Below are 25749 nucleotides of genomic sequence, written 5' to 3' on the forward strand. Positions count from 1 at the left end.
TAGAAATAAGTTTAACAAAATACTACATGTCCAGTCCACTGAAAAGTAAACATATTGTTAAAAGGAAATAAATAAAAATCTAAAATAAATGGAAAGATATTCCATGTTCATGTATCAGTAGATTTAATATTGTTATGATTTATAGATTAAACACAATTTTTATCAAAATTCCAGCTATTTTTTGTGCAAAAATTAACAAGGTGGTCCCAAAATTCACATGGAAATGTAAAGGACTCAAAATAACCAAAACAATCTTGGGAAAGAAGAACAAAGTTGGATAACTCATACTTCCTGATTTCAAACTTACTGCAAATCTACAGTAGTCAAGACAGGTACTGGCATAGGATATGTGGCAGAAAGAACTGTTACCTCCTCAAATATGTCTGTGTCCTAATCCCTGGGAATGTGTTACCTTAGATGGCAAGGAGAATTTGTAAATATGATTAAATTAAGGATCTTGTTTTGGGGAGATTATTCAGGGTTATTTGGGTAGGCCCAATGTAATCACAAGGGTCCTTATATGTGAAAGAAATGAGCAGAAAAGTAAAAGTCAGAGAAGAAGATGTGATGACAAAAGCAGAGGTCAGAGTAATATGAATATTGACTTTGAAGGCAGAAGATGGCCACAGGTCAAAGAATAAATGAAGTCTCTAGAAGCTAGAAGAGACAAGGCTTTAGAACCTCCAGAAGAAGCACAGCCCTGCAAACAAGTTGCTTTGCCCTAGTGAGACCATTTCAAATTTCTGACCTTCAGAACTATAAGAGTATAAATTTGTGTTATTTTAAGACGCTAAGTTAGTGGTAATTTGTTACAGAAGCAATAGGAAACTCATAACAAACACACTGATAAATGAATAGAATTGAAAATTCAGAAATAAACCCTTATATTATTGTTTTTCAACAAGGTGTATTGATTTTCAACAAGGTGCCAAGACAATTCAATGGGGAAAGAATAGTATTTTCAAAATAGTATTTTCAAAAAGTGGTGCTTGGACAACTGGATATACACATGACAAAGAAGAAACTTGGACTTCTACCTCACACCAGACACACAAATTAACTCCCAATATATCATAGACCTAAATGTTAAGAGCTAAAACTATAAAATTCTTAGAAGAAAACAAAGGAGTAAATTTTGAGTTAATCAGTAGTTTCCTAGATATGACATCAAAAGCACAAACAACAAAAGAAAAAAACAAACTGGATTTTTAAAAGTTAAAAACTTTTGTACTTCAAAGACCACCACCAAGAAAGTAAAAAAACAGGGGTACCTGGATGGCTCAGTCGTTAAGCGTCTGCCTTCAGCTCAGGTCATGATCCCGAGGTCCTGGGATCGAGCCCCGCATTGGGCTCCCCCCTCAGCGGGAAGCCTGCTTCTCCCTCTCCCACTCCCCCTGCTTGTGTCCCTGCTCTCGCTATCTCTCTGTCAAATAAATACATTTTTTTAAAGTAAAAAAACTGCTCAAAAATCAGAGAACATATTTGCAAATCATATATCTGACAAAGGACTTATACCCAGAATATGTACAGAATTTCTGCAGTCAATAATAATAAATGACACAACTTTAAAATAAGCAAAGGAGCCAAATAGACATTTTCTCAAGATATACCAAATGGCAAATATATATACATATATATATGAAATGATTCCATACAATTTTAGAATTGTTTGTTCTAGCTCTATGAGAACTGCTGGTGGTATTTTTGTAGGGATTTCATTAAATGTGTAGCTTGCTTTGGGTAGTATAGATATTTTAACAATGTTTTTCTTCCAATCCATGAGTATGGAATGCTTTTCCATTTCTATGTGTCCTCTTGAATTTCTTTCATAAATGTTCTGTAGTTTTAAGAGTTGGTTTATTCCTAGGTATCTAACTGTTTTTGGTGCAATTGCAAATGAGACTGATTCCTTGATTTCTTTTTCTGCCCCTTCATTATTGGCATATGTAAGTGCAACAGATTTTTGCACACTGATTTTATATCTGCAACTTTGTTGAATTCATGTATGAGTTCTAGCAATTATTTGGTGGAGTTTTTTGGGTTTTCTACATAGAGTATCATGCCGTCTGCAAACTAGTGAAAGTTTGACTTCTTCCTTAACAATTTGGATGCCTTTATTTCTTTCTGTTGTCTGATTGCTGAGGCTGGAACTTCCAGTATTATGTCAAATAGTAATGGTGAGAGTGGACATCCTTGTCTTGTTCCTGACCATAGGGGAAAGGCTCTCAGTTTCTCCCCATTGAGGATGATATTAGCTGTGGGTCTTTCATATATGGCCTTTATGATGTTGAGGTAAGTTCCATCTATCCCTACTTTGTTGAGGGTTTTTATCAAGACAGGAAGCTGTATTTTGTCAAATGCTTTTTCTGCATCTATTGACAGGATCATATGGCTCTTGTCCTTTCTTTTATTAATGTGGTGTATCACATTGATTGTTTTGCAAATATTGAACCACCCCCACAGCCCAGGAATAAATCCCACTTGATCATGGTGAATAATTCTTTTAATGTACCATTGAATTCAATTTGTCTAGTATTTTATTGGGAATTAATGATGTCAGGCAGGAAATGATGTCCAAAATCATTAATCATTCAGGAAATGTAAATAAAAATCACAATGAGATACCACTTCATACCCATTAGGAAGACAGACAATAACAAATAATCAAAAAGACGGATAATAACAAGTGTTGGTATGGATGGGGAGAAATTGGGACCCTCATACATTGCTGGTGGGATTATAAAACAGTTTGGCTGGTTCCTCAAAATGTTAAACATGGAGTTACCATATAAGCCAGCAGTTCCACTATGTCCTTACCCAGCATTCCATTTCCTCACTCAGCAATAAAAAGGGATGAAGTACTGATACATGCTATAACATGGATAGACCTTGAAAACATTGTGCTAAGTGAAAGAAGCCACTCACAAAAGACTACATGATTCATGATTCCATTTGGCAAATCTAGAAGGGCTTGAAAAAGAAAGCTAATCAAAGGTATGGGAAAAGATTATGCACAGTTCTAAGTACCTAAAAATGAGCAAGACAAAACTGCATGGATGTAGGTCTTGAACTAGTATCCTTCAGCAACCAATGTAGAGGTTTCAAGAAATAGGACTGTGGCTCTGATTTTGGATCAAGTTACTAAATGCTACTAGAACAGTGGAAGGATAGGGGTATAAGGGAACCAATAGGTATTTAGTGGGAAAATAGGTCATATGTTCTACTGCTATTCTCTCCACGGAATGAGGCTGAGTAAGAAAGGTTAAGTGCTCTGGAGGAAGTTAGATGAAGGGAGAAAATGGGAGAAATCCAAAGACTAGGGTGTTCTAAGAACAACTATAGTAGTAGCAAGGGTAAAGGGAAGTTTAACAGACAAAAGATTTTGGTCAAAGTAAAATGTATGAAATTATGATCTATGAGAAAAATTCATGGTGTAGCTATGGGAATGGATATTTCCAAGAGAGTGAACACAAAATTAACTGGAGAAAATAAAGGCTAGAATTTAAAAATGAATGTTTTCTACATGTACACTGAAACTTTGCTCTCTGACAGGAGAAAGGGTAGGGATGACAGTTGTAAAAGCTGTCTCACAGTTGTCAAAGACTTCAACAAGTGAAGGGAAATGATTAAGAAGTCAGTAAATGACATCGATAAGGAAAGGGAGGAGAATGGGATAGCCTAATTGCATGAGACCCCAAAGAGAATGGGTTTTTACCAAAGGCTGGAAGGGGGATGCTCTAAAAGCTGCAGTGGGAAGCCAGGTGGCTTGCAGAGGGCCAGCAAGAACTCTGTTCTGGGGCATGGCATCCTCATGGTGTTCTGACCCTTGGCAGAGCTTTATTATGAAGAGAGACATCTCAAAATTTAAAAAAAAAAAAATCCCTATTTTAATAGTATTTTGATAGGGAAGAGAATGTTAGTATATAACAAAAAAAAACCCTCAGACTTGAGATGAGAAGCAGACTTGAGATGAGTAGTTTGTTTTTTGTTGTTTCATCTTAAAAAAAATCGTGAGATGAGAAATGTTTAGTCATGTCTTCTGCCCATTTCTTGACTGGATTATTTATTTTTTGGGTGTTGAGTTTGATAAGTTCTTTATAGATTTTGGATACTAGCCCTTTATTTGATAAGACATTTGCAAATATCTTCTCCTATTCTGTTGGTTGTCTTTTGGTTTTGTCGACTGTTTCCTTTGTTGTGCAAAAGCTTTTTATCTTGGTGAAGTCCCAATAGCTCATTTTAGCTTTTGTTTCCTTTGCCTTTGAAGACGTGTCTAGCAAGAAGATGCTGCGGCCAGGGTCACAGAGTTTGTTGCCTATATTCTCCTCTAGGATTTTGATGGATTCCTGTCTCACATTAAGGTCTTTCATCCATGTTGAGTCTATTTTTGTGTATGGTATAAGAAAATGGTGCAGTTTCATTCTTCTGCATGTGGCTGTCCAATTTTCCCAACATCATTTGTTGAAGAGACTTTTTTTCATTGGATATTCTTTCCTGCTTTGTTGAGGATTAGTTGACCATAGAGTTGAGGGCCCATTTCTGGGTTCTCTATTCTGTTCCATTGATCTATGGGTCTGTTTTTGTGCCTGTACCATATTGTCTTGATGACTACAGCTTTGTAGTATAGCTTGAATTCTGGAATTGTGATGCCACCAGCTTTGGTTTTCTTTTTCAACATTCTTGGGGCTATTCAAGGTCTTTTCTGGTTCCATATAAAGGAGACATACAAATGGCCAACAGACACACGAAAAAATGCTCGACATCACTCAGCATCAGGGAAATACAAATCAAAACCACAATGAGATACCACCTCACACCAGTTACAATGGCAAAATTAACAAGTCAGGGAACAACAGATGTTGGCAAGGATGCGGAAAAAGGGGAACACTCTTACACTGCTGGTGGAAATGCAAGCTGGTGCGGCCACACTGGAAAAACACTGCACTACTAGCTATTTACCCAAAAGATACAAACATAGTGATTCAAAGGGGCACATGTGCCCCAATGTTTATAGCAGCAATGTCCACAATAGCCAAAATATGGAAAGAGCCCAGATGTCCATCAACAGATGAATGGATAAAGAAGATGTGGCATATATATACAATGGAATATTACTCAGCTACCAAAAAAATGAAATCTTACCATTTACAATGATATGGATGGAACTAAAGAGTATTACACTACAGGAAATAAGTCAATAATAGAAAGACAATTATCATAGGACTTCACTCATATGTGGAATTTAAGAAACAAGACAGAGGATCATAAGGGAAGGGAGGGAAAAAGAAAATAAGACAAAATTAGAGACAGAGTCAAACCATAAGAGACTCTTAACTATAAGAAACAAACAGGGTTGCTGGAGAGGAGGTGGATGGGAGGATGGGTATCTGGGTGATGGGCATTAAGGAAGGCACTTGATGTTAATGAGCACCAGGTATTATATGCAACTGATGAATCACAAAACTTTACCTCTTAAACTAATAATACACTATATGTTAATTATTTAGTTAAAAAAAAGAAATATGGTTTCTACACAGACTTGTTTCTTGAAGTTAAGTATACAGTACTTTCCTTATGCTTCCACACATACATTTGAAAACACTTCTATATCCATGAAAGAACATGTTAGTTAAAGGATGATTTCTACACAGACTTGTTTCTTTGAGTTAAGTATATGGCAATGTCCTTATGCTTTCACACCTATAATTGAAAATGCTTCTAACTCCATGAATAAAGATCTTAGTTGAAAAAATAAAATAGTGAAAGGAACAACAAAATCAGAGTGAATCTATTATTAGTGATAAACTTAACTGAATAAACTGGGTAAAGCCAAATTTTGGAAGCTCAGCTTTGAAGGCTAATAAGTTTTATTTTATCCTAAGGTCAATATATTCACTGAAGATTTTTATCAGATAGGTAATATATTGAAATTGGTGTTTAAACTTCTTTAGAATGGAGAGGAGGAGGTATCAGCAAATCACTTCTCTAATAGTTTCCAAATCTGTTCTAGCTGAACTAGAACAAATATATATCAAAATACTCAGGGTGCCTGGGTGGCTCAGTTGTTAAGTATCTGCCTTTGGCTCAGGTCATGATCCCAGGGTCCTGGGATTGAGCCCCACATGGGGCTTCCTGCTCAGCGGGAAGCCTACTTCTCCCTCTGCCACTCCCCCTGCTTGTGTTCCCTCTCTTGCTGTGTCTCTCTCTGTCAAAAAATAAATAAAATCTTTAATAAAATCTAAAATATATATCAAAATATTCACTAAAATATACTAACATTGTATTTGATTCATTCATTCATCTAGTTGCCATCTATTCTTGCACATGATAGTACCTATCATGTGCAAGGCTATCTGCTAGATTCATTTTTCTTTCAGCAGGCAAATTATTGGTGACTTAAAATTCTATCTGTTCCTTAACTGCCTACCAAATCCTAATCTCAAAATCCCAGGAGAGGATTGTGGAGGAAACTTTGTATATTTATGACAATCTTAGAAAAAAATTAAGGAGTAACTATTAATGGGTCATCAATTGCTTTTGTTCATAAGGGGAAAAAAAGAAGATGACAGTAGTATCTCATTGTAGATAATCTTCTTCAGTGCATCTATTTTCCTCACTCAATTTTCATCCCTTGATAAATTGCAGAATTTACTCCAAGAAGTTATGATCTCCAAAACAAAATTGAAAAGGCAGGCTCAGGAATGTTCTTTTAAACTCTTCTTACTCAAAAACTAGTAGGTCTGTTTTATCAAATAGTTTTGCCTCTAGGGGAAAAGTCACCATTGCTGTGTTCTTTTTCATTAAATCATTCCTCAGTAAATAAAAGAAGTAAAATCAAATTGTTTGTTTTGTAACCAAACAAGCAAAAAACACAATCATTAGAATGAAGAATTTATCTTTTAGAATGGAAACTAATCAAATGATTTAGAAAAATTCTTATATATTCTAATCATCAAATACAAAAGATATATTTACAGAGTCAAAAGGATTCAGTTAGAAATCAAAGATCTGGCCTCTGATGACGCTATAAATTGTAAATCTATCTGTCTTCCGTAATACCCATATTCTATTCATATAAACCTTAAATAAATGTTTTAGTGTAGCAAAACCCACTAGAAAAAATCATTAAGCTAAGATTCAATTAGTAAGATGAGTTTTGCTTCAAAATGCATCTTCCATCCAGAAAGAGAGAAGTTTTCCTTTTGGGGGTTATCCCCCACGTGGACAGGAGTTGGTATTCTAGGGTAAATCTCTTGCCACAGAAACCTTATGTGCTGTTTCATTCACCTTTACCTCATCCTCAAGCAGGAAAACCTACTCTGAATCCAAAGGCTGAAAATCAGAGTACCACATTGGACTTGAAATCAACTTAATGACTACATCTGTTAGTTTAATAGCTAGTGCTAACTTCATCATCACTCATTGTAATTCCTGACCCTGAATGGCTCTCTAGATGCTCACAATTCTGATTCTACTATAAGACAATGTTTTAGGTAATGAATGGAAATGACAATGAGCTCTCTATTACATGATATAATAAAGAAATGGGATGGTTCACGGATTAAATGATTTAGCTAACCTAGCATTGCAGTATGTACTAAGAAATGCATTGCCATAAAATCTGTGCTAAAAATTAATATTTCTGTAAAGATTTAAAGGTCATTTTAAAATCTTTTAGTACATAATATCATTATTTTACAAAACAGTCAGTTAAAGATAGGCTGCAAGTTCAAAGGAAACAAAACCATTTACGACAGTGTTTGCCTATTGGGAAAAGGCAAATTCTGAGCAGCTAGAACTTGGGAGAGTAGAGAGCAAGCAGTCATACTAGTGTGATTGGAGTAAAGGCCAGAAGACTGGGTATATTGCTGATAAATGACCGAGTATCCACAAAAGTTCATTTTATGGCCTTGCCTATACCTACTTCAAGAGAGATCCTAACTCCTTCCTTCTGGGGTGCCGGGAATGGTCAGCACTCCCTGTACACATGGATGAAACTTTGACTCCAAACTTTGCTGTGAAAGAGAGAAGGCAAGAGGGTCAACACTCAGAGACAAGACCCTTTGCTCTTCTTTGCTCCACTTTTATCGGTCCTTCAGGATAATCACAAACCCTTATCACTGTTTCTCAAGCATGTGATGTGTGACAAGGGTTCTTACTGGAACTAGGAGGATCTGTTTATGGGAAAGATATGCTAATCTGCATGTTCTAGGAGTTCTCCTATACATAGCCTAAGGGACAATGCAGACATCTCTTAGATCACAGGGTGGCTGTTTGGGCTGAGAAAGCTTCAGGAAGGCCACTCCCAGCAGCATTCCCACGCCAGAGTGGTCACACAGCCCTCGCCATTCCTAAAGCCTATGCCCTTCTCTGAAACCTTCCCTGCCCCCAGTGGCCTCCATGTTACATTTTAGCAAGCCAGGTATTATGGCTCATTTCATGCTCTACATTAAGCCCAACACTGCAGAGCATGCTGGGCCAGGTGATGCATCCAAGCATTATAGGCTGATACTCAATGTCATAACTTCTCTGGTTGTGAGGGTGATCACATCCCTTACTTTAGGCCTGAGGTTTTTTCCTCTCAACATTTTTCGAAGCTAAGGTGAAGCATGGAGTAATAACTACTTGATTCCTTTGCCAACTTTCTCTAAGCCTCTAAGAAACTTCCACATTTTATGGAGTAGACTGTTTGCAAATGATTTCCAAATCAAACATTCACGATAGCTGGGTTAGTGCTGGGGGTGTGGCATTGTTGAGATGGAGCCAGGACTTTCTACATGCCTTCTCTAAAGACCTGTGCAGTGAATTTCTCTCACCTGCCAGGTTTCTTCATCATCACAAGACAACAAATGCCTTAAGTACTTGGAAACCCCAGTAGTCGAGTTTTAGAATAGGGTCACATTTCAGAAAACTTAGTTCTGACTCTAAGAAATTTAAGAAACTCAAAAATTTTAAAATTAGACTATATCCAAACATATAATACACTTATTAAAATGCTTTTCACTCTCCTCCTTAATTCTCTGCCCTAAAATCTTTTAGGGGCTATAATACCCCAAATATAGAAAATTTATCTACCCCATTTCTTCACTATCCTGGTCTCTGTCATTCATGCCCAGATAAGGCCTTTATCCAGTATGTACTTACTCAGTGTGGCACTCCCTTCCCATGTAGCCCCTGAAAGCCATATTTGGGCCTCCATGAACATTGTTATCTTGAGAATCAGTCACAATTTTAACCCTAGTTAACCCTCTTTTCTCTCCATTCTGGAGTCTGAATAATCAGAACCTAATAATATTTTTCAGTACCTGGATATATTAGTAATGCATTCAGTAGTGGCAGACTTTGGCCACAGTGATGAACATAACCCTTTATACCCATTTCTAAGATTCCAAGTTTTTCCCAAACGATTGATTCAGTAATTGGTGGTCACCACATTCAGGAACACCAACGTTATTTGCCTATATCCACTTTACCCCAACTGCTTTTCTTTTTAAGATTTATTTCTTTATTTTAGAGAGAGAGCATGCACAAGCAGGGAGAGGGACAGAGGGAGAGGAAGAGACAATCCCAAGCAGACTCTGTGCTGAGCCAGAGCCTGACACAGGGCTCAATCTCACAACCCCCAGATCATGACCTGAGCCGAAACCAAGAGTCAGTCGCCCAATTGACTGAGCTGCCAAGACACCCCCACAACTGCTCTTTTTAATGCTAACTCAGAGACCACAGGAAAGGAATTTGAGATCTGCTTCATTTAAAACATCTTTTTTTAGGGGTGCCTGGGTGGCTCAGATGGTTAAGCATCTGCCTTCAGCTCAGGTCATGATCCCAGGGTCCTGGGAATGAGCCCCACATAGGGCTCCTGGCTCAGCGGGGAGCCTGCCTCTCCCTCTCCCTCTGCCCCTCCCCCTGCCCATGCTCTCTCTCTCTCTGTATCTCTGTGTCTCAAATGAATAAATAAAAAATCTTAAAAAAAAAAATCTTTTTTTTTAAATCTTTAAAACATCCCTTTTATTAAGCTATATGGGGAAGGAGAGATCATTGAATCTGTGGCATAGGGAATCCGTCCTGCCGAGAAAATGAAAACAATCTCTGCTTTTCTCAGTATCATCCACGCATGCTGCTGACTGGCCTTCCTGAAAATCGTTGATTTGCATGATGAAGTACTTACTTGGCTTTGGTGGAGTTTTTGAAACTCAAAGGATTTCTTATGTTGAAAAGATATTTTGTTTGCTTTTGCATGGAATGCATTTATTTGAGAGATGTAAACTTCTGGGACTTGTAGTAAATTTGAAATCTTAATTCTGCTGCATGCTCTTCAATGAGTTGTTTGGTTGGAGGATTATATTTAGCTTGAGATGTAATCACCTCGATTATAACAATTTTTGGAGTACTAATTTCACATCTAAACTGTGGATGCAGAGTCCAGGTACGTGGACACCTAGGAGGCTGCACATGGGATAATTGATACAAATTCCTTTTTGGAAATAGAGAAGGTTCTTTCACTTCTTGCTTCGAGCTGTTCATTGGCCGTTGTTAGATTCATGGTAATAATGTCTCTGTGCACTCTAATTTTTGTCAAATGCTTTTAAATTATTTTTAGCTAACTCATTTACATTGCTAACAGTGTAATATTTCAATATACTCGTTCATCCTTTTACGATACCCAAATAGATAGCAGAGTCTTTACCATGTTACTCAGCAAAAGCAGTTTTATCAATGAGCTAATTTAAGATTTCAAAGAACATCATTTGGATGAGCTCAACTTTATCATTTAACATTTATTTCAAGAGAGTGAGTAATAATAAAATATTTTATTTGCCTTGGGAATTCTTTAGTATGATATTTGTTGCACCAGATTAACTTTTTAAAAAACATCTGATTTTCACTAATAAATGCGAACCTCCATTTAGTCCTGTGCTAAAGGACAGGAGGGATGGGCTGGCATGTTATGGGCACAGAATATTCTGAGCTGAATCCTGAATAAGTGTGTTTAACCAAAGGTGATTGATTCCTTGAGTCTATCAAAACCTTATCATGTGTTTTGCCACCTGTTTGTATCCCTACCTTCCAACTGTACCTGCAGCTCACAAAAAGTTTAAGAAAGAGGGTTCAGAAAAAAAGACAGAATTTACCTCCACCTGAACCAGACTTGGACACCAAAGGGCAGCTTCTGCGCCATGGGATAGGCAGATCCGAAACACTGAAACTCATCTGCCACTTTTACATCAATGGCCATGAAAAATCTTCCTGTAATTTCCTTAGATCAGCATTTCTTCTTACTTTAGAAGAGCTTAGTATTGTCTGCCGATTTGAGTTCTCATTGTTAACACATTTTTGGATTATCCCATCACCATTTATTGAACAGTCTACCATTGCTCAGTGATCTGTGATAAAACCTGTTCCATATGGGCAATACCGGGATGGGATCCTTTAGGAACTCCCTATTCTGTTCAACTGGTTAATTGTTTCTTCCTGGCCAGTGCTACACTATCTTAGTTACTATTACTGGATAATAAGTTATGGCACCTGATTGAAGTCCTCTTACCTTGCTGTACTACTTCAGCACTGTCTTGACTATTCCTGAGCCTTTGTTCTTCCATACAAATTATAGAATTAAATTGCAAAGTTCTATAAAAACTTATTTTATTTGAATTACAATTGCATCTATATATTAATTTAAACCTTTTGACATTGAAATTAAATTGTTCTGACCTACAAAGATGACAATTTCTTATGGTTCTACGTAAAAGATTGAAGGGGAAACAAGTGACATTGTTCTGATAATTTCTGATAATTGAGTCTCTACTCATGAATATCATGTATATTATGGCCTGAAAATTTGTTCCCCTGCAAAAAAATTCATATGTTGAAATCCTAACTCCCAAGGATGACAGCATTAGGAGGTGGGGCCTTTGGTTGGTGCATAAGTCATAAGGATGGAACACTCATAAATGGGATTAGTTACTCATAAAAGAGACCCCACAGAGGTCCTTAGCCTCTTCCACCATGTAAGGATACAATGAGAAGGTGAACCGGGAAGAAGATCCTCACCAGAATACAACAATGCTGGCACTTTGATCTTGGACTCACGGCCTCCAAAGCTGTGAGAAATAAATTTCTATTTATAAGCTACTCATCTATGGGTAAGCTACCCAGTCTATTCTGTCATAGCAGCCCAAATGAACTAAGACAATGTATCTCTCCATTTACTTGGGTTTTCTTCACTATCTTTTTTTTTCACAAGGCAAGTTGTTTGTTTATTCTTTAAAAAATGTTAGATGATATTACAAGTTACTAATGTCTAAGAGGACCTAACCACATTTGCATTTTTAAAAATATGGCATCTATCTTGTAGCAACACTAGTTGACCCAACCTGCAGAAACCTATAAAAGTTAAGATGAATTCAGTTGATCTGGAGGTGAAGTTCTGAAAGTGCTTCTGTAGGAAACTTACTGCAGAGAGAAAACTGCAGGTGGTTCCATCAGAGACACGTGCATGTACTTTGAAGTCTTATAATTCTCCCTAATTGCTTGCTGTGATCGATGGGATATATTAAGGCATGCTTTATGCAGCTCGCTCAGGCAAGGCACAATTTCATTTAATGAATAGCCTGTAAATGCAGCAAGGGTTTCTGGCCAGAAGTGGGTGTTCACAGTATAGCTGGCCAGGCAATAAGCTACTGCAGCTATCGGTGAAGGAAGATATTTCAAGAATGGGTCAGCTTCAAGAAGACTCAGTTCTGCTACATACTTGGCCAGATTCTCAGTTCTGGCGCACACTCCTTGTCTCCTTAAGTACTGAAGGAGAAACTGGTTGGTGGTTGGCACTGTGAGATCAAAAGCCAGGATTTTCAGGAGCAGATGTTCCATTCTTAGCAGTTGGCGTTTTGGGTAAGTATCATCAATTATGTAGACAAACTTGTCTACTTCAGGTGGATATATTTCTTCATATTGAGAAGCCAGAAGAATCGCTGCTGTGCCTACAACCTGCAATTTCCCTCTCAGAATAGACACGCATGAAAGTAACCTGTCCAGGAAGATGAGAGCCAGGTAGAGAGTCTCTGCTCGAAGCTTACACTCTTCGCCGACCTCAACGAGCCAGTCCACCAGAATCGTTCGCATGCCTTCTGTGATGTCTGGTTGCTTCCTCATGTAGTGTGCTTTGGGCTTGTGTCTTATTTCAGCTTCTCTAAGGTACTGATGAATTCCTTCAGCATATTCAGTCACATTTAACACATCTGTACCAAAATCTGATGCATCTTCAGACTGGGAATGGAGAGATGAATCTACCACCATTGGGGAAACTGTGTTAAAATCCGGCAGGAAGTGAAGGTCTGACTTGAGTGTGCTGGTGTCTACCTCATACACATCCTCAAATGCCATCTCCTCTTTCCCTGTACAGCTGTCTCTGTCCCTCTGCTCGGGCTCATCCAGGTAGACAGCAAATCCTTGCTTGGCTGGCACCTGGACCATGTAGTATCTCATCCATGTAGATAGCAAATCCTTGCTTAGCTGGCTCCTGGACCATGCAGTATCTCATCCATGTAGATAGCAAACCCTTGCTTGGCTGGCACCTGGAGTGAGAGCACTTTCTTTCCAGCTGGAGGGAAGACATTTTCTGATCCAGAAAACACCTGACTGTTGTGATCCCCTGGCCACAGGTCCTCCTGTACTGTCCATTCTCAGTCAGCACTGTTCTCTGTGGGGGATCCTGACCGAGCTGGGGTCTGGTTATCATCTGACAGGCATCAGGACCTCGAGGCACTGGAGCTAGGGCTACTCTGTTCTTGGAGCTGCTGCGATGCAGACCCTCAGTCTCCACAGAATGCAGAGCGGGCCTCACTCTTCTCAGGCTTATATCTTTATATAAGTCTCAAACAATTAGCAAATGCACTCTTCAATATCTTTTTGAGGACCCCTTATAATTTTTCTATTCAGATCTTGAACATATGTTAAAAGATTTATTCCGAGGTATCTTAGTTTTTTCTTTTTCACTTTTTTTTCTTTCCGCTATTGTAAATGCTACCTTCTTCTTATTACACTTTCAGTTTATGCATATGTATGGAAATGCAAATTGATATAAACACTTAAATGCTTATAATAGTTAATCTTCAGATTCTTTGTGGCTTTCTTGTAGATAATCATATCATTTGTGAAAAAAAGTTTATAATCTACCTTTGATTTGAAAATTGATACATGATTTTTGGGGGGAGGAGGAGCAGAGATTATTATTCTTGGTAAAATGACATGACATTTTTTTTTATTCTTATGTTAATCCCCATACATTACATCATTAGTTTTAGATAAAGTGTTCCATGACTCATTGTGCATAACACCCAGTGCTCCATGCAGAATGTGCCCTCCTCAATACCCACCACCAGGCTAACCCATCCTCCCACCCCCCTCCCCTCTAGAACCCTGTTTGTTTTTCAGAGTCCATCGAATGACATGACATTTTATCTCCAAATAGGAGCCCTGAAGTTTCAGGGTTGTTTTTGTTTAATTTACAATCAACCTCTTTAATGGAACTTCCCAGCTTTTACAAACCAAAGAATTTACAATTGATTTTTAACTCGATCTGATCATCTCTATTTATCATCAGGAAGGTTTAATTGTTTATACTTCTATCTCTTTGGATTTATATCAACCATCTATTTTGTTTTGCGTGATTAACTTTCATCTTTCTCCATGGATTACTTTTACTGGATTCATCCAGTTTTCTTTCATCCACCTTTTCTATTGGTTTTGAGTTACATAATATATTTCTATTTCAAATGCCTTCTTCCAATCAATGCAAGGTCCCTGGAACATTTTCTTTAATGTCTTGATTTTATCACTGCCTCCTGATTTCAAATTATTGTCAATATTTTAGTTTCATTTTTAAAATTCTCCAACTAGGGGCGCCTGGGTGGCTCAGTCGTTAAGCATCTGCCTTCGGCCCAGGTCATGATCCCAGAGTCCTGGGATCAAGCCCCACATCGGGCTCCCTGCTCCGCGGGAAGCCTGCTTCTCCCACTCCCCCTGCTTGTGTTCCCTCTCTCGCTGTGTCTCTCTCTGTCAAATAAATAAATAAAATCTTTAAAAAAAAAAAGAATCCTAGATTGAGGGTTGCTTTTCCTCAGCACTTTTTAGATATGTGATTTTAGTCTCATCCAATGTCTATTGGTAGTACTACTATTAATATGAAGTCTGTTGTCAGCCTAACTATATTCCTCTCTAGAAGAAATCTCTTTTTGTCTCTGGACTTCATTTTTGGGTTGTGGGGGTTTTCTTGGTTTGTTTGTTTGTTTCACCATAATACATCCTAGTGTGGTTATGTATTTTTATGTTTGTTTGTATTTGGGAGTTCATTTGGGTTTGGTGTTAGGCACCCATTATGATTTTTGAATTTGAGGGTTCATATCCCTCTTCAATTCTGAAAACTCCCTAGTCATTATCTCCTGGAATACTGTCTCCCCCTATGTCTTTTATTTTCTCTTTCTGGAATACCTGATTCTATCCCTTCATTCTATCTTCTTTATATCTTAACATCACTTCATAATTTCTTAAAACCATTTTATTTCTCTTTCTATTGTATTCTGGGCAATTTACTCAACTCTATCTTTCAGTTCTCTGGTTCCCATTTTAATTGACATTCATCTGCTATTTATCCCACCCACTGAACTTATTTTTTTACAATTACAGTTTCATATCCAGAAGCTTAATTTGGTTCTTCTTCAAAACTGCTTGGATTTCGCAAGCAGCTTGGTCTTTTGTCTGATTTTTAATTCTTTATTTCTTTGATATTTTTAAATATATGTAATTTGTAGTTTTCTTAAGATTGTTTTTTGGTCTTCAATTTTGGGATGTTAATTCTCCCAGGTATGATGTCTACTAGCTCTCTTTCACAGCAGATTTTTTCTCAAATTCTTCAAAGGGCTCTTACTATGAGCTTATCTTCAGTGAAGCTTGTCTGCAGTAGTTAGATTTTTTATGAAAGACAGACATATCAGCAAATAGCTTGTGATGACTGCTGTCTAAGAGGGGTATGGGCAAGGTGCTAGAAGACTACAGAGGAGTGAGAAAAAGAAAGGCTTCACAGAAGAAGAATAAGCCTGAGGCAGGAAGATCAGAAAGATGAACAAGATCTGATCTCTGGTTCAGTTGTGATAGATAGGTTTAGGGTTTTGGATGTGATAGAGGAAAACATCTCTGCCATTTATTCAGACTTCCTCGCTGATTTGTGAAGTTGTGTAAGGTGTCTACACCCATTGCTCAAACTGAATTACGTGTGTTGGAGCAGGGATTCACTGAGATGCCAAACTCACCCAGTTGATGTGAAAGGAAATCCTAAAGGGAGCTTTCAGGTGGCTTCCAAAGAATCTCATCCATGGTTCCTCCTGCCTAGTTGAGTTGCTTTAAACTTTCTTTCTCCAAGACCAAGTATAAAATGTTTGAGTGAGGGAGCCTTCTGCCTAACATTAGACAAACAGCTCATGATCATCATGGAAGCATAACCTTGATATTGGCCTCAGAAGAAGTCTCTCATCACCAATCCTCTAGCCATAGGATCTTATTTCTTTGTTTAGGTTTTTGGGGTGTTTTACTGTTTTGTTTTGTAGGCATAAGAACTACTACTGGGGAAGAGGTGAAAGAGGAAAAAATAAGGAGATAAAAGGTAGAAAAGGCAAAAAAACCTTAATGCAAAAGATCTGACTGATAAGACAGAAAAGCTAGAGCCGAAGCAAAGAGAGTGCTCTAAGCACTCTAAGGAGTGAGGTAGAGCCCATAAATCAGGAAGGTCCTAATGGCCTGTGAGACCACAAGGAGATTTTATCCAACAGACAGTATAGAGCCGTTGAAAGATGTTGAGCCGAAGGATAATAGCAACAGTGCAGATATTGGATAGGGGTAGGGGCAGGCAGAACATGAGTGAATTCAATCAGAAACTATCATAATAATCCAGACTGGAACTCACACTGGCCTGGACTATGGTGGTGGCAGTAGGTAGAGAAGTGGATTGCTTCAGAAGAGGTTGAGTGGGAGTTGGAACTCCAAAGTATTTTTTTAGTCTTGTGTCTCATTTCTTCTTTACCAATTAATGATGTCATTCAATGTACCCTCGTTCCTGCCTACTCTTTGGTGTCTTGGGGATCTGTTTTTGAGAAGTACTAAATATATTTGTTATAAGTAGAACTTTCTGGTTTCTTATCCATATGACAGGCAGACATGTAGATAGAAATGTACATGAGGAGGTAGTTGTGGTGATGTCAATGGACATTTATTTCAGCAGATTGAATTATCTATCAGCATCTGATCTCTGCAAACTAAGTCAGGCTGTTCTGTCCGTTCTTCTACCTCTAGGAACAATTACACCCAGAGGATTCCTCCAAAGTTTCAGCAAGAAAGACCCACACTCTCCTAATTTACCTTCCCGCAGGAAATGAGAGGAGAGGAACCTATAGATTTGTGCCAAACATGTCACTTTATTTTTTTTTAAGATTTTATTTATTTGAGAGGAGAGAAAGAGAGAGCACATGAGCAGGGGCGGGGCCAGAGGGAGAGGGAGAACCAGACTCCCCACTGAGCAGGGAGCCCGATGTAGGGCTCAATCCCAGGACCCTGGGATCATGACCTGAGCTGAAGGCAGATGCTTAACCGACTGAGCCACCCAGGCACCCCCGAACAACTCACCTTACTAAAACTGCCTTTCAGAGTGATCTGAAAAGGTCTGGGTACTTTATTCCCTAGAGATTGCTGTGGGCTCCTCCACTTAGGAGGGAAAGATCTAACAAAAGTTTATTTCTAAAATTCAGTTTTAGGGATTATGCAATTTCACCACTAAACTTGTACCTTCCCTTTGAAATGCTTTCACAATGCTTCAAACCCTTACTTGTCATTATTTTGAATGACTAAAAATTCTAAACTTTTGATGAACAAGGTTATTTTTCTTTTTTCCTCACCTTTTAGTTTCCCCTTGACTTATGATAACTCAGAAGAACGTTCTGATTTCTTTTAATTCCCATTAGCAACACTTCCTTCTTTCTGTGAGCTCTGTTAAGATTCCAGGGAAATGGGGGGCGCCTGGGTGGCTCAGATGGTTAAGCGTCTGCCTTCGGCTCAGGTCATGATCCCAGGGTCCTGGATCAAGTCCCGCATCGGGCTCCCTGCTCCGCGGGAAGCCTGCTTCTCCCTCTGCCTCTGCCTCTCTCTTTCTCTCTCTCTGACTCTCATGAATAAATAAATAAAACATTAAAAAAAAAAAAAAGATCCCAGGGAAATGGGAATATCTGATTTTTATTTTTTCTTTTATAATGGTACTAATATATCTTCCATATAAGCAAGTAGCCAGAAGTTTTGACCTGATTAAAACATCGAAATGATGGCATCAAGTTTGGTAAACTGAAATAATTTGTTGGATCTTTTAAAGGGAAAAAAAAATCCTTTCTCCAAAGATGATGATCCATTCTTTCCTAAGAAAATCTTTGAGACAGTTGTCACATCACCAACCCCACTTTGGTCACACAGAAAACCTCACAAAAGCTCCGCTCATGTGGTTTTGTAGCTGTTATTGGAAACAAAAGTTCCAAAACCAGTTGGACACAAAGAGAAGAAAATAAAACTAGCCACTGAGGCCTGAAATGCCAACTTTCACCATATGTAGTCCCACAAAAATCAAAAGGGAAAAATAATCAAAATAAAACACAACAGAGCTAGAATCACAGAATCAGGAGATAGGATTTGCTAAAGAGTTTCACCCAAACCTATGAAAATGAAAATCACTTTTACACAGCTGTCTCCCAGACCATAAAGGAATGTATTATTATGATTTGCATTGATCTGATTAGTGTATTTACATATTGCATCCTTCCTTCTGCACCACTCCCAGTCAGTGGGGTGTCCAGTACATTAAGAGTAATACAGTTCTGGAGTTAAAATAAAGTAAACACTCCCAAAAGTCTTTTATCTTCCCCTATACAATTAAAACAACTTGCAGAATATAGTACTGCATCAAAATGTGTTGGTTTCATTTACAAAATCATAGATTCTATTTGTTTTTTTTACCCCAAGTTTTAATAGTTTGTATAATAGATTAGTCCTTAAGTATACACATACACACACACACACACACACACACACAGGTCCTTAATGGTATAAAGGGAAAATTATAAAGCAATTAGCACCCTATTTAGAAACAATCCAAAATTACAGAGTATTGTTGCCTTGCAACCTCAATTAAAGCTGTTAACTCAAAAGATTATGGGAGAAAAAATGAGAAATAGTAGAGCAGACATGTAAATTAAAACATGCTCCTGTGTACAAGATCTAATGAAAATCAGCCCAAGTCTAAAGGAAATCCAGCAGAAGACCTAAAAGGAATCAATTAAGCATGGCTTTTCAACTATCTTTTTGGTGGACTATCATGTAGCTTGTTTTTCTTAGGAAACTCTATCTATACAATACTGGCTTGAGTGTGAGGCAGGCTGGAACCTACAATGTGTGCTGATAGAGAGAAAGAAGTCTTTCCAGCACAGGCAAAGATGGGGAGCTAAGGGAGCTGCAGGGGCAGTGTTATATGACAGAAATTAACAACAGCTACAATGTGTTGACTTAATACCTATTTCACAAATTAGAAGATGGAATCTTAAACAGACCAAGAAATTTGCCAAAAAATCGCAATCTCATAAATGGCAGTCTAGCATATAAACCAGGTCGGTATGACTCCAAAGCCCAAATTCTTTCTACTCTACAACACTGTTACTCATCCTGAAGAGTTTAACCATGTATTTGACAAACTCTTCTGTTCTGTTCCCCTCTAACTGTTAGGGGCTGACAACAGGATGGTTCTTAAGGACAAAGACCATTAGGAGCTAGGCAGGAAACTGGTACTCCAACCACCAGCTAGGTTATAGTGGGAGGAATGTGCAGTCCAAGACAGTGAAAGGGGGCAGACTAGGGAGTGTGAGATCAAGGCAGAAGTCTGGTTCTATGTGACAGTTGCAACTTGGTAATGACACAGGTGGCTGGGATCCAACTGAGGTGTCTAAGTTCCAGACTGATTGTCTGTAGACACTTGGCAGTGATGGGAAGAGAGAAAAAGAGGCAGCTAATGGCTGAGCACTTATGAATGAGCAGTGTGGTCATGTGAGGATGGTTTATGTACTGCTATCTTAGTGCAGGAATTGGGAGAGTAAGTGGCTCAATCTATGAAGTAAAATAAAGTATGAAGTAAAATAAAGATGACTCCAAGGCAGAGAAGAGTAAATGTATGTGGCCAACACACAACTTTCACAAACTAAGTACCATATTACATATCATCTCAAAACTTAGTGACCTAAAACAACAATGATGTATTACTTCCCATGACTCTGTGAGTTGACTAGGCTCACAAAGAAACAGGGCAGTTACTCTGCACAACATTGTGTCACTGAGACACTCACTTGACTGGATTCAGTAGGGAGCCCAGTTGAGCCAAGATGGTCTCTCATCTTCCAAGGTCTCTCTCATTACTCAGTAGTAAAGCCCAGTCTTAAGACTACCTCAGTTAGGGTGCCTGGGTGGCTCAGTTGGTTGAGCGACTGCCTTCGGCTCAGGTCATGATCCTGGAGTCACAGAATCGAGTCCCGCATCGGGCTCCCTGCTCAACAGGGAGTCTGCTTCTCCCTCTGACCCTCCCCCCTCTCATGCTCTCTCTCTCTTTCTCTCTCTCAAATAAATAAATAAAATAAAAAAACCTAAAAAAAAAAAAAAAGACTACCTCAGTTAATGGAGCTACATAATTGGCTGAATTTCCTGCCAATCAAGACAAATTCTCCAATTTTCCCTCTTACCTAGTATTCTCATCAACACATCTGCCTGCAGGACATGCCTATCTTTACTCCTGAAGTTTGTTATCATTAAGGGGAGAAATTTTGAGAAGGGACTGGAGGAACTATCTGGTCTGTCACAGCTCCCAAACAGAAAATGTTTCCACAGATGTAACAGCAGGAATCATGATGACTTCCAGGAGCACATTTGCAACTTCTAACTTCTCCATCAAAACAAAAGTTTAGAGCATTGACATGCACCTTTTATCAGGGGATGGAATAAATATTAGATATTCATTGACTTAGTGTGCTCTTGTGAGTTTAAATGAAAATCTATAGTATGAGTAAATGACTTAAGAGTATAATAAAAAATATATAGAATAATAAAATATGACTTCTAGTTTTACTTCAGCCATTACTTTACTGTACAAGCTTAAACACATCATTTGGCCTTTCTGATTCTCTGATCCTTGCTATGGATCGAATGGTCGTGTCCCCCCCTAAATTTATATGTTGACCCCCCATCATTGTGATGGCATTTGGAAACGGGGCCTTTGGGAGGTAATCAGGATTAGATGAGGTCATGGGGGTGGGACTCTCATGATGGTATTATGGCTTTAGAAGAAGAGGAAGAGAGAGATCTCACCCCCTCCAGCATGTGGGGACATGGCAAGAAGAAAGTTGTCTGCAAACCAGGAAGAGGGTCCTTACCAGAAACTGAATCAGCTGGCACCTTCATCTTGAACTTCTCAGCCTCCAGGACTGTAAGAAATAAATGTCTGCTGTTTAAGGCCCCAAGGCTATGGTATTTTGTTGTAGCAGCTCAGGCGGACTAAGACAATCCTCTTCCATAAAATGAGCCAGAGGAATGAGAGATCTCTAAAATCCTTTCTAGCTAAAATTATATTCTATTGTTTTATTTCCTCTGTAAAGGAAATAAATATTGCCAAGTAAATATTGCCTGGCCATTGTTAAAGAGGACAGTCAAAGAAAATCAATGTAAAAATCATCTAAAGAGTAAAAATAATTTCCATCCCAAAGCAAGTACTTGGAAATCATTTCAGAAAACACAGATATTCTACTTATTAAAACTTCATAGCACATCTGAGTCCATCACTATTCCAGTACTATGACTTAGAAAAAAAAGTCAAGCCTGCCTACTTAGAGAAATCAGAAATCATTCATCCAGAAAACTACACAGAAACGGGGGAATAATCTTTGCATTGATAGTTACTGTTACCTTGCCTTGGCAATCCAGTGTAAAAAATATTTGTTGGAAGAAAAAATAAAGGAGTACTAAAATGCAGACATTTCATCACTTAACCCATAATTGTCATAACCTGATAATCTTTTAATCTATCTCTCTCTTACACATACATGCACAAAAATATAAAGCACTTCTCAGCAAAAAGTTGACAAACCTAAGAATAAAATAAATCTTTTTTCATTATTTCATTAATAAGATGAAAGTCTATTTTTGGTTCTAAAAACTATAAAGACAAAAGTATTTTAACATCCAATTTCCTCTTTAAACAATAATATCCCCATAAGAATACGTTAAAAATCAAAATGCACGTTCAAGTCCAGGTCAGTGACTTATGAGTTAATTCAGAAGTAGTTATTTTCGACTCTGAAGCCCTTTGTGACTCCCAAATTGTAGTATGGAATTAGAAAGAAAGGATCCAGTGATGACTGAACTTTTTCTCTTTTTGTCATTTTAATGTATCAAAAAAAAATCAGATTTCCAAATTACCACATCAGCAGCAAATCCCACTAAGATCATAAAAAAATAGACTTTTTCTAAGTCTCTCCAAATTTATCCCCATGGTGTCGATATAATATGGTGTCTTAAGGGTATATTACACCATAAAACACACAAATAAAATTAATTGATTTATCAACATAGAAAGAGCAAGTATTTACATATCAAGGGAGATTGTCAGTTAAAGACTCATAAATCATAAGACAAAGAGGAACCCTGAAAGCCAGCTTTTCAATCCCCTTCCCCCTACCTTGGCAGAGGCATGTCCTGCAGTGATTTTCCACTTGGATATAAAGTAATTAGCAAGCCTAGCCTGCTCAAATTAAACAATTGTAAGAAAAATAGCATTGGAATAATTAGGACAATTACCACCCTTATCATCTGATTGCGTATATACACAGTACATAACACAGTGATTTACCTAAACCACCCCAGACTGATTTATGTGGGGGTTTTCAAGTAGATAATGAACAAAGAAGATAATTCAGATAAAAGTCTACCATTCCTTCACCAAATATTTGTGCCAGACATTTAGCAAGAACTAGAAGCACAGTAATGAACAAATAAGACACGGACTCTGCCCTTCATGGAGTTTTGAGAGGGAGAAAGGAAGAGAAAACTAAATTTAATTTTAACATTAATTTAAAGAGAATATGTGAAACTTTATTATGGTTACTTATTGATTTGCCCCATATTGTGAGCTCCTCAAAGACATGAATAAAAATCTTTCCATATCTTTCATGGACTATGAAAAAATAGAGTTGGTGCTCAATGTATCTTTATATATATATATATGGACAAACTGGTCTAAGCTTCAGGAACACCCTTCTTTACATTTTTCATTTCTAATATGATACACAATCTTCATAGGTAAAGGAGGTAAAAAGTCTTGAATATTTTTTTGTAATCTGCCTTGAAATATATCCAAATATAGCTAATCCATTTGTTTGCCATGGATATGCACAGGGGAACACCCAGTGCAGTGCTATGAACTTACCAACACTCACAAATGTCAGATGAATAAACTGAAGTATGAATCAACAAAGCAATAGGTAAACATGGGCATGGAATTCCAAAGTATCCATTTCACAACTTTGGTAGCATTAAGAAGAACTTCAGGAAACATGGATCATTAATTAGACTTTGGCCCTCATCTGGCCATCAGTGTATTGGCAAGCTCACTCTCTGTGTAGTGTGTATCTGCAAGATACAGGTTTATGTATAATATATTGCATCAATAGTATATATAGTCTCTTGAGAAATTCCTAATTCATAGTCCTTCTTTCTGCTCCACTTGTGATAATTGGTTCTTCACATTATAATTCAAAAGAGTTCTATGACTTCTAAGACTTCTACAACCAATCTGTTAAACCATAACTCACCTCCTTTAGGTCTTTGCTTCTTAATAAGGCTTACCCTAACGACTTCATTTAAAATTATACCTCCTCCAGTGCAGCAAACTCTCTCTCCCTTACCTTGCTCTATTTTTCTTCAAAGGCCTTATCATTGTCTCTTGACCTATAACCTCTCATTTAGTATGCAGCTTCCATGTAAGGGAGGTATTTCATCTTTGCTATTCATTGCTGTATTCTCAGCACCTAGAACAGTGCTTTTGGCACATAGCAGGTTTTCAAGAATTATTTGCTGACTGAATGATTGCCTGACCCCAAAAAAACAAAGTCTCCAATTTACTCCAAGGTCATTATAGGGCTGGCTGTCATACCAATTGTGACAGTTCAATCGGTATTCAGTAAACTTGAGTGACTCTAGCCTTAATTTTTCTTTTGCAGACCAGAAATATGGAACTACTTTGTCTCCCAAAGACACCAGCCTACCTCCCTCCTTTCTATCTTTCCTCCTGTTTTCCTTCTTCCAGGAGTATCCTTTTATCACCCAAACCCTACTCTCCCTAGATAATTCCTGCTAATTCTTTAAGATACTGTGTGCCCAGGATCTCCTTATCTGAATATCCATGACATGGTCCTTAGGCATCACAGCCCTAAATCCTAAGGTATCATTGCATTTTGCATTGAAATTATTCGTTACTTGTCTCTCTCTTCAACCAAACTGTAATCTCTTATAGGACATAGATTGTCTTATTCCTTTCTGCATGAATTCAACACAATAGGAGCTGAGTGAATAACAGAAATGAACTGAGTTCAGTGCTCTTAGGAGTCAACATCAAGTGATTCCAATAGAAGCAGGTGGTTTAGAGGGAAATGCAGGAAGTCCAAAGACCCGGATTCTAGTACTATCTCTGAACACTGTTTTTAAATCTGTAGAAGAGGATTAAACCAGTGCTAAGGCCACTTTCAAAACCATAAGACTGTATTACATGTAACCTAATGAAAAGTAGTTATTAAAATGTCAGGTTTTCATGCTCCATCTGCTGGTTAAATTGTAGAAAAACCTTGAGGTCATTCTGAAATTGAAAAGTGGAGTTAGAAATATTTGTGACCAACAAGGAAAAAAAATTTTTTTAATTGTCTGTACTATTTATAAAAGACTAATAACCTAGAAATCAAAGAGTTGAGAAAGAAAAATAAACATTGACAATTGCATGATGATAGTGAAAAAAAACAAATACCCTGCTACTTCTGGCTCACATACATACTGTGGATCCCAGCCTCCAGGGAGCCCCACCTGCTTATACTCACCCTCTTGTGTAATCACCCCACCAACACTGTACCAGGGCTGGTCTCTATGAACAATGGCATCCAGCAGAAGTGACGGCATGTCACTTTCCAGACTAAGGTATAAAAACTGAGGTTTTCATCTTAGATATGCTCCCTCTCTCTCTCACTCTCCCTCTCCCCCCACTCCCTTTTCTCTTTATCTCTCCCTCTTTTGGACCACTTTCTTTGATGGAGTTACCCAGCTATCATGACATGAGGACACTCAGGCAGCCCATGGAGAGGCCAATGAAGTAAAGCATCCAAATACTTTTTAAAAAGAAGTAAAATTATCTTTGTTTGCAGATAATATGATCTTATATAGAAAAAAATCCTAAAGATTCCAATAAAAACCTGTTAGAACTAATCAATGAATTCAAAGATGCAGGATACAAAATCAACATATAGAAATTAGTTGCATTTCTATATACTATAACAAAATATCTAAAAAAGGAAGAAAACAGTCCCATTCACAGTAGTATCAAAAGCAATAAAATACTGAGGAATAAATGTAGACAAGGAAGTGAAA

At 37.9% G+C, this 25749-nt stretch overlaps 1 protein-coding gene across 1 annotated transcript; it reads right to left on the reverse strand.

Moving 5' to 3' along the window:
* Positions 1–12450: 12450 nt before the first annotated feature.
* On the reverse strand, positions 12451–25284 carry LOC123848879 (cyclin-A1-like). Its single transcript, XM_045881749.2, is given in 4 exon segments — positions 12451–13464; positions 13575–13627; positions 13630–13872; positions 25206–25284. Coding segments are annotated over 4 exon segments (1389 nt in total).
* Between the last annotated feature and the right edge of the window lie 465 nt (positions 25285–25749).

The sequence above is a fragment of the Mirounga angustirostris genome, unplaced genomic scaffold (assembly GCF_029215605.1).
Source record: "Mirounga angustirostris isolate CCGP_5_RB_7025 unplaced genomic scaffold, mMirAng1.0.hap1 SCAF_2, whole genome shotgun sequence".
In the NCBI taxonomy this organism is placed as follows: domain Eukaryota; kingdom Metazoa; phylum Chordata; class Mammalia; order Carnivora; family Phocidae; genus Mirounga; species Mirounga angustirostris.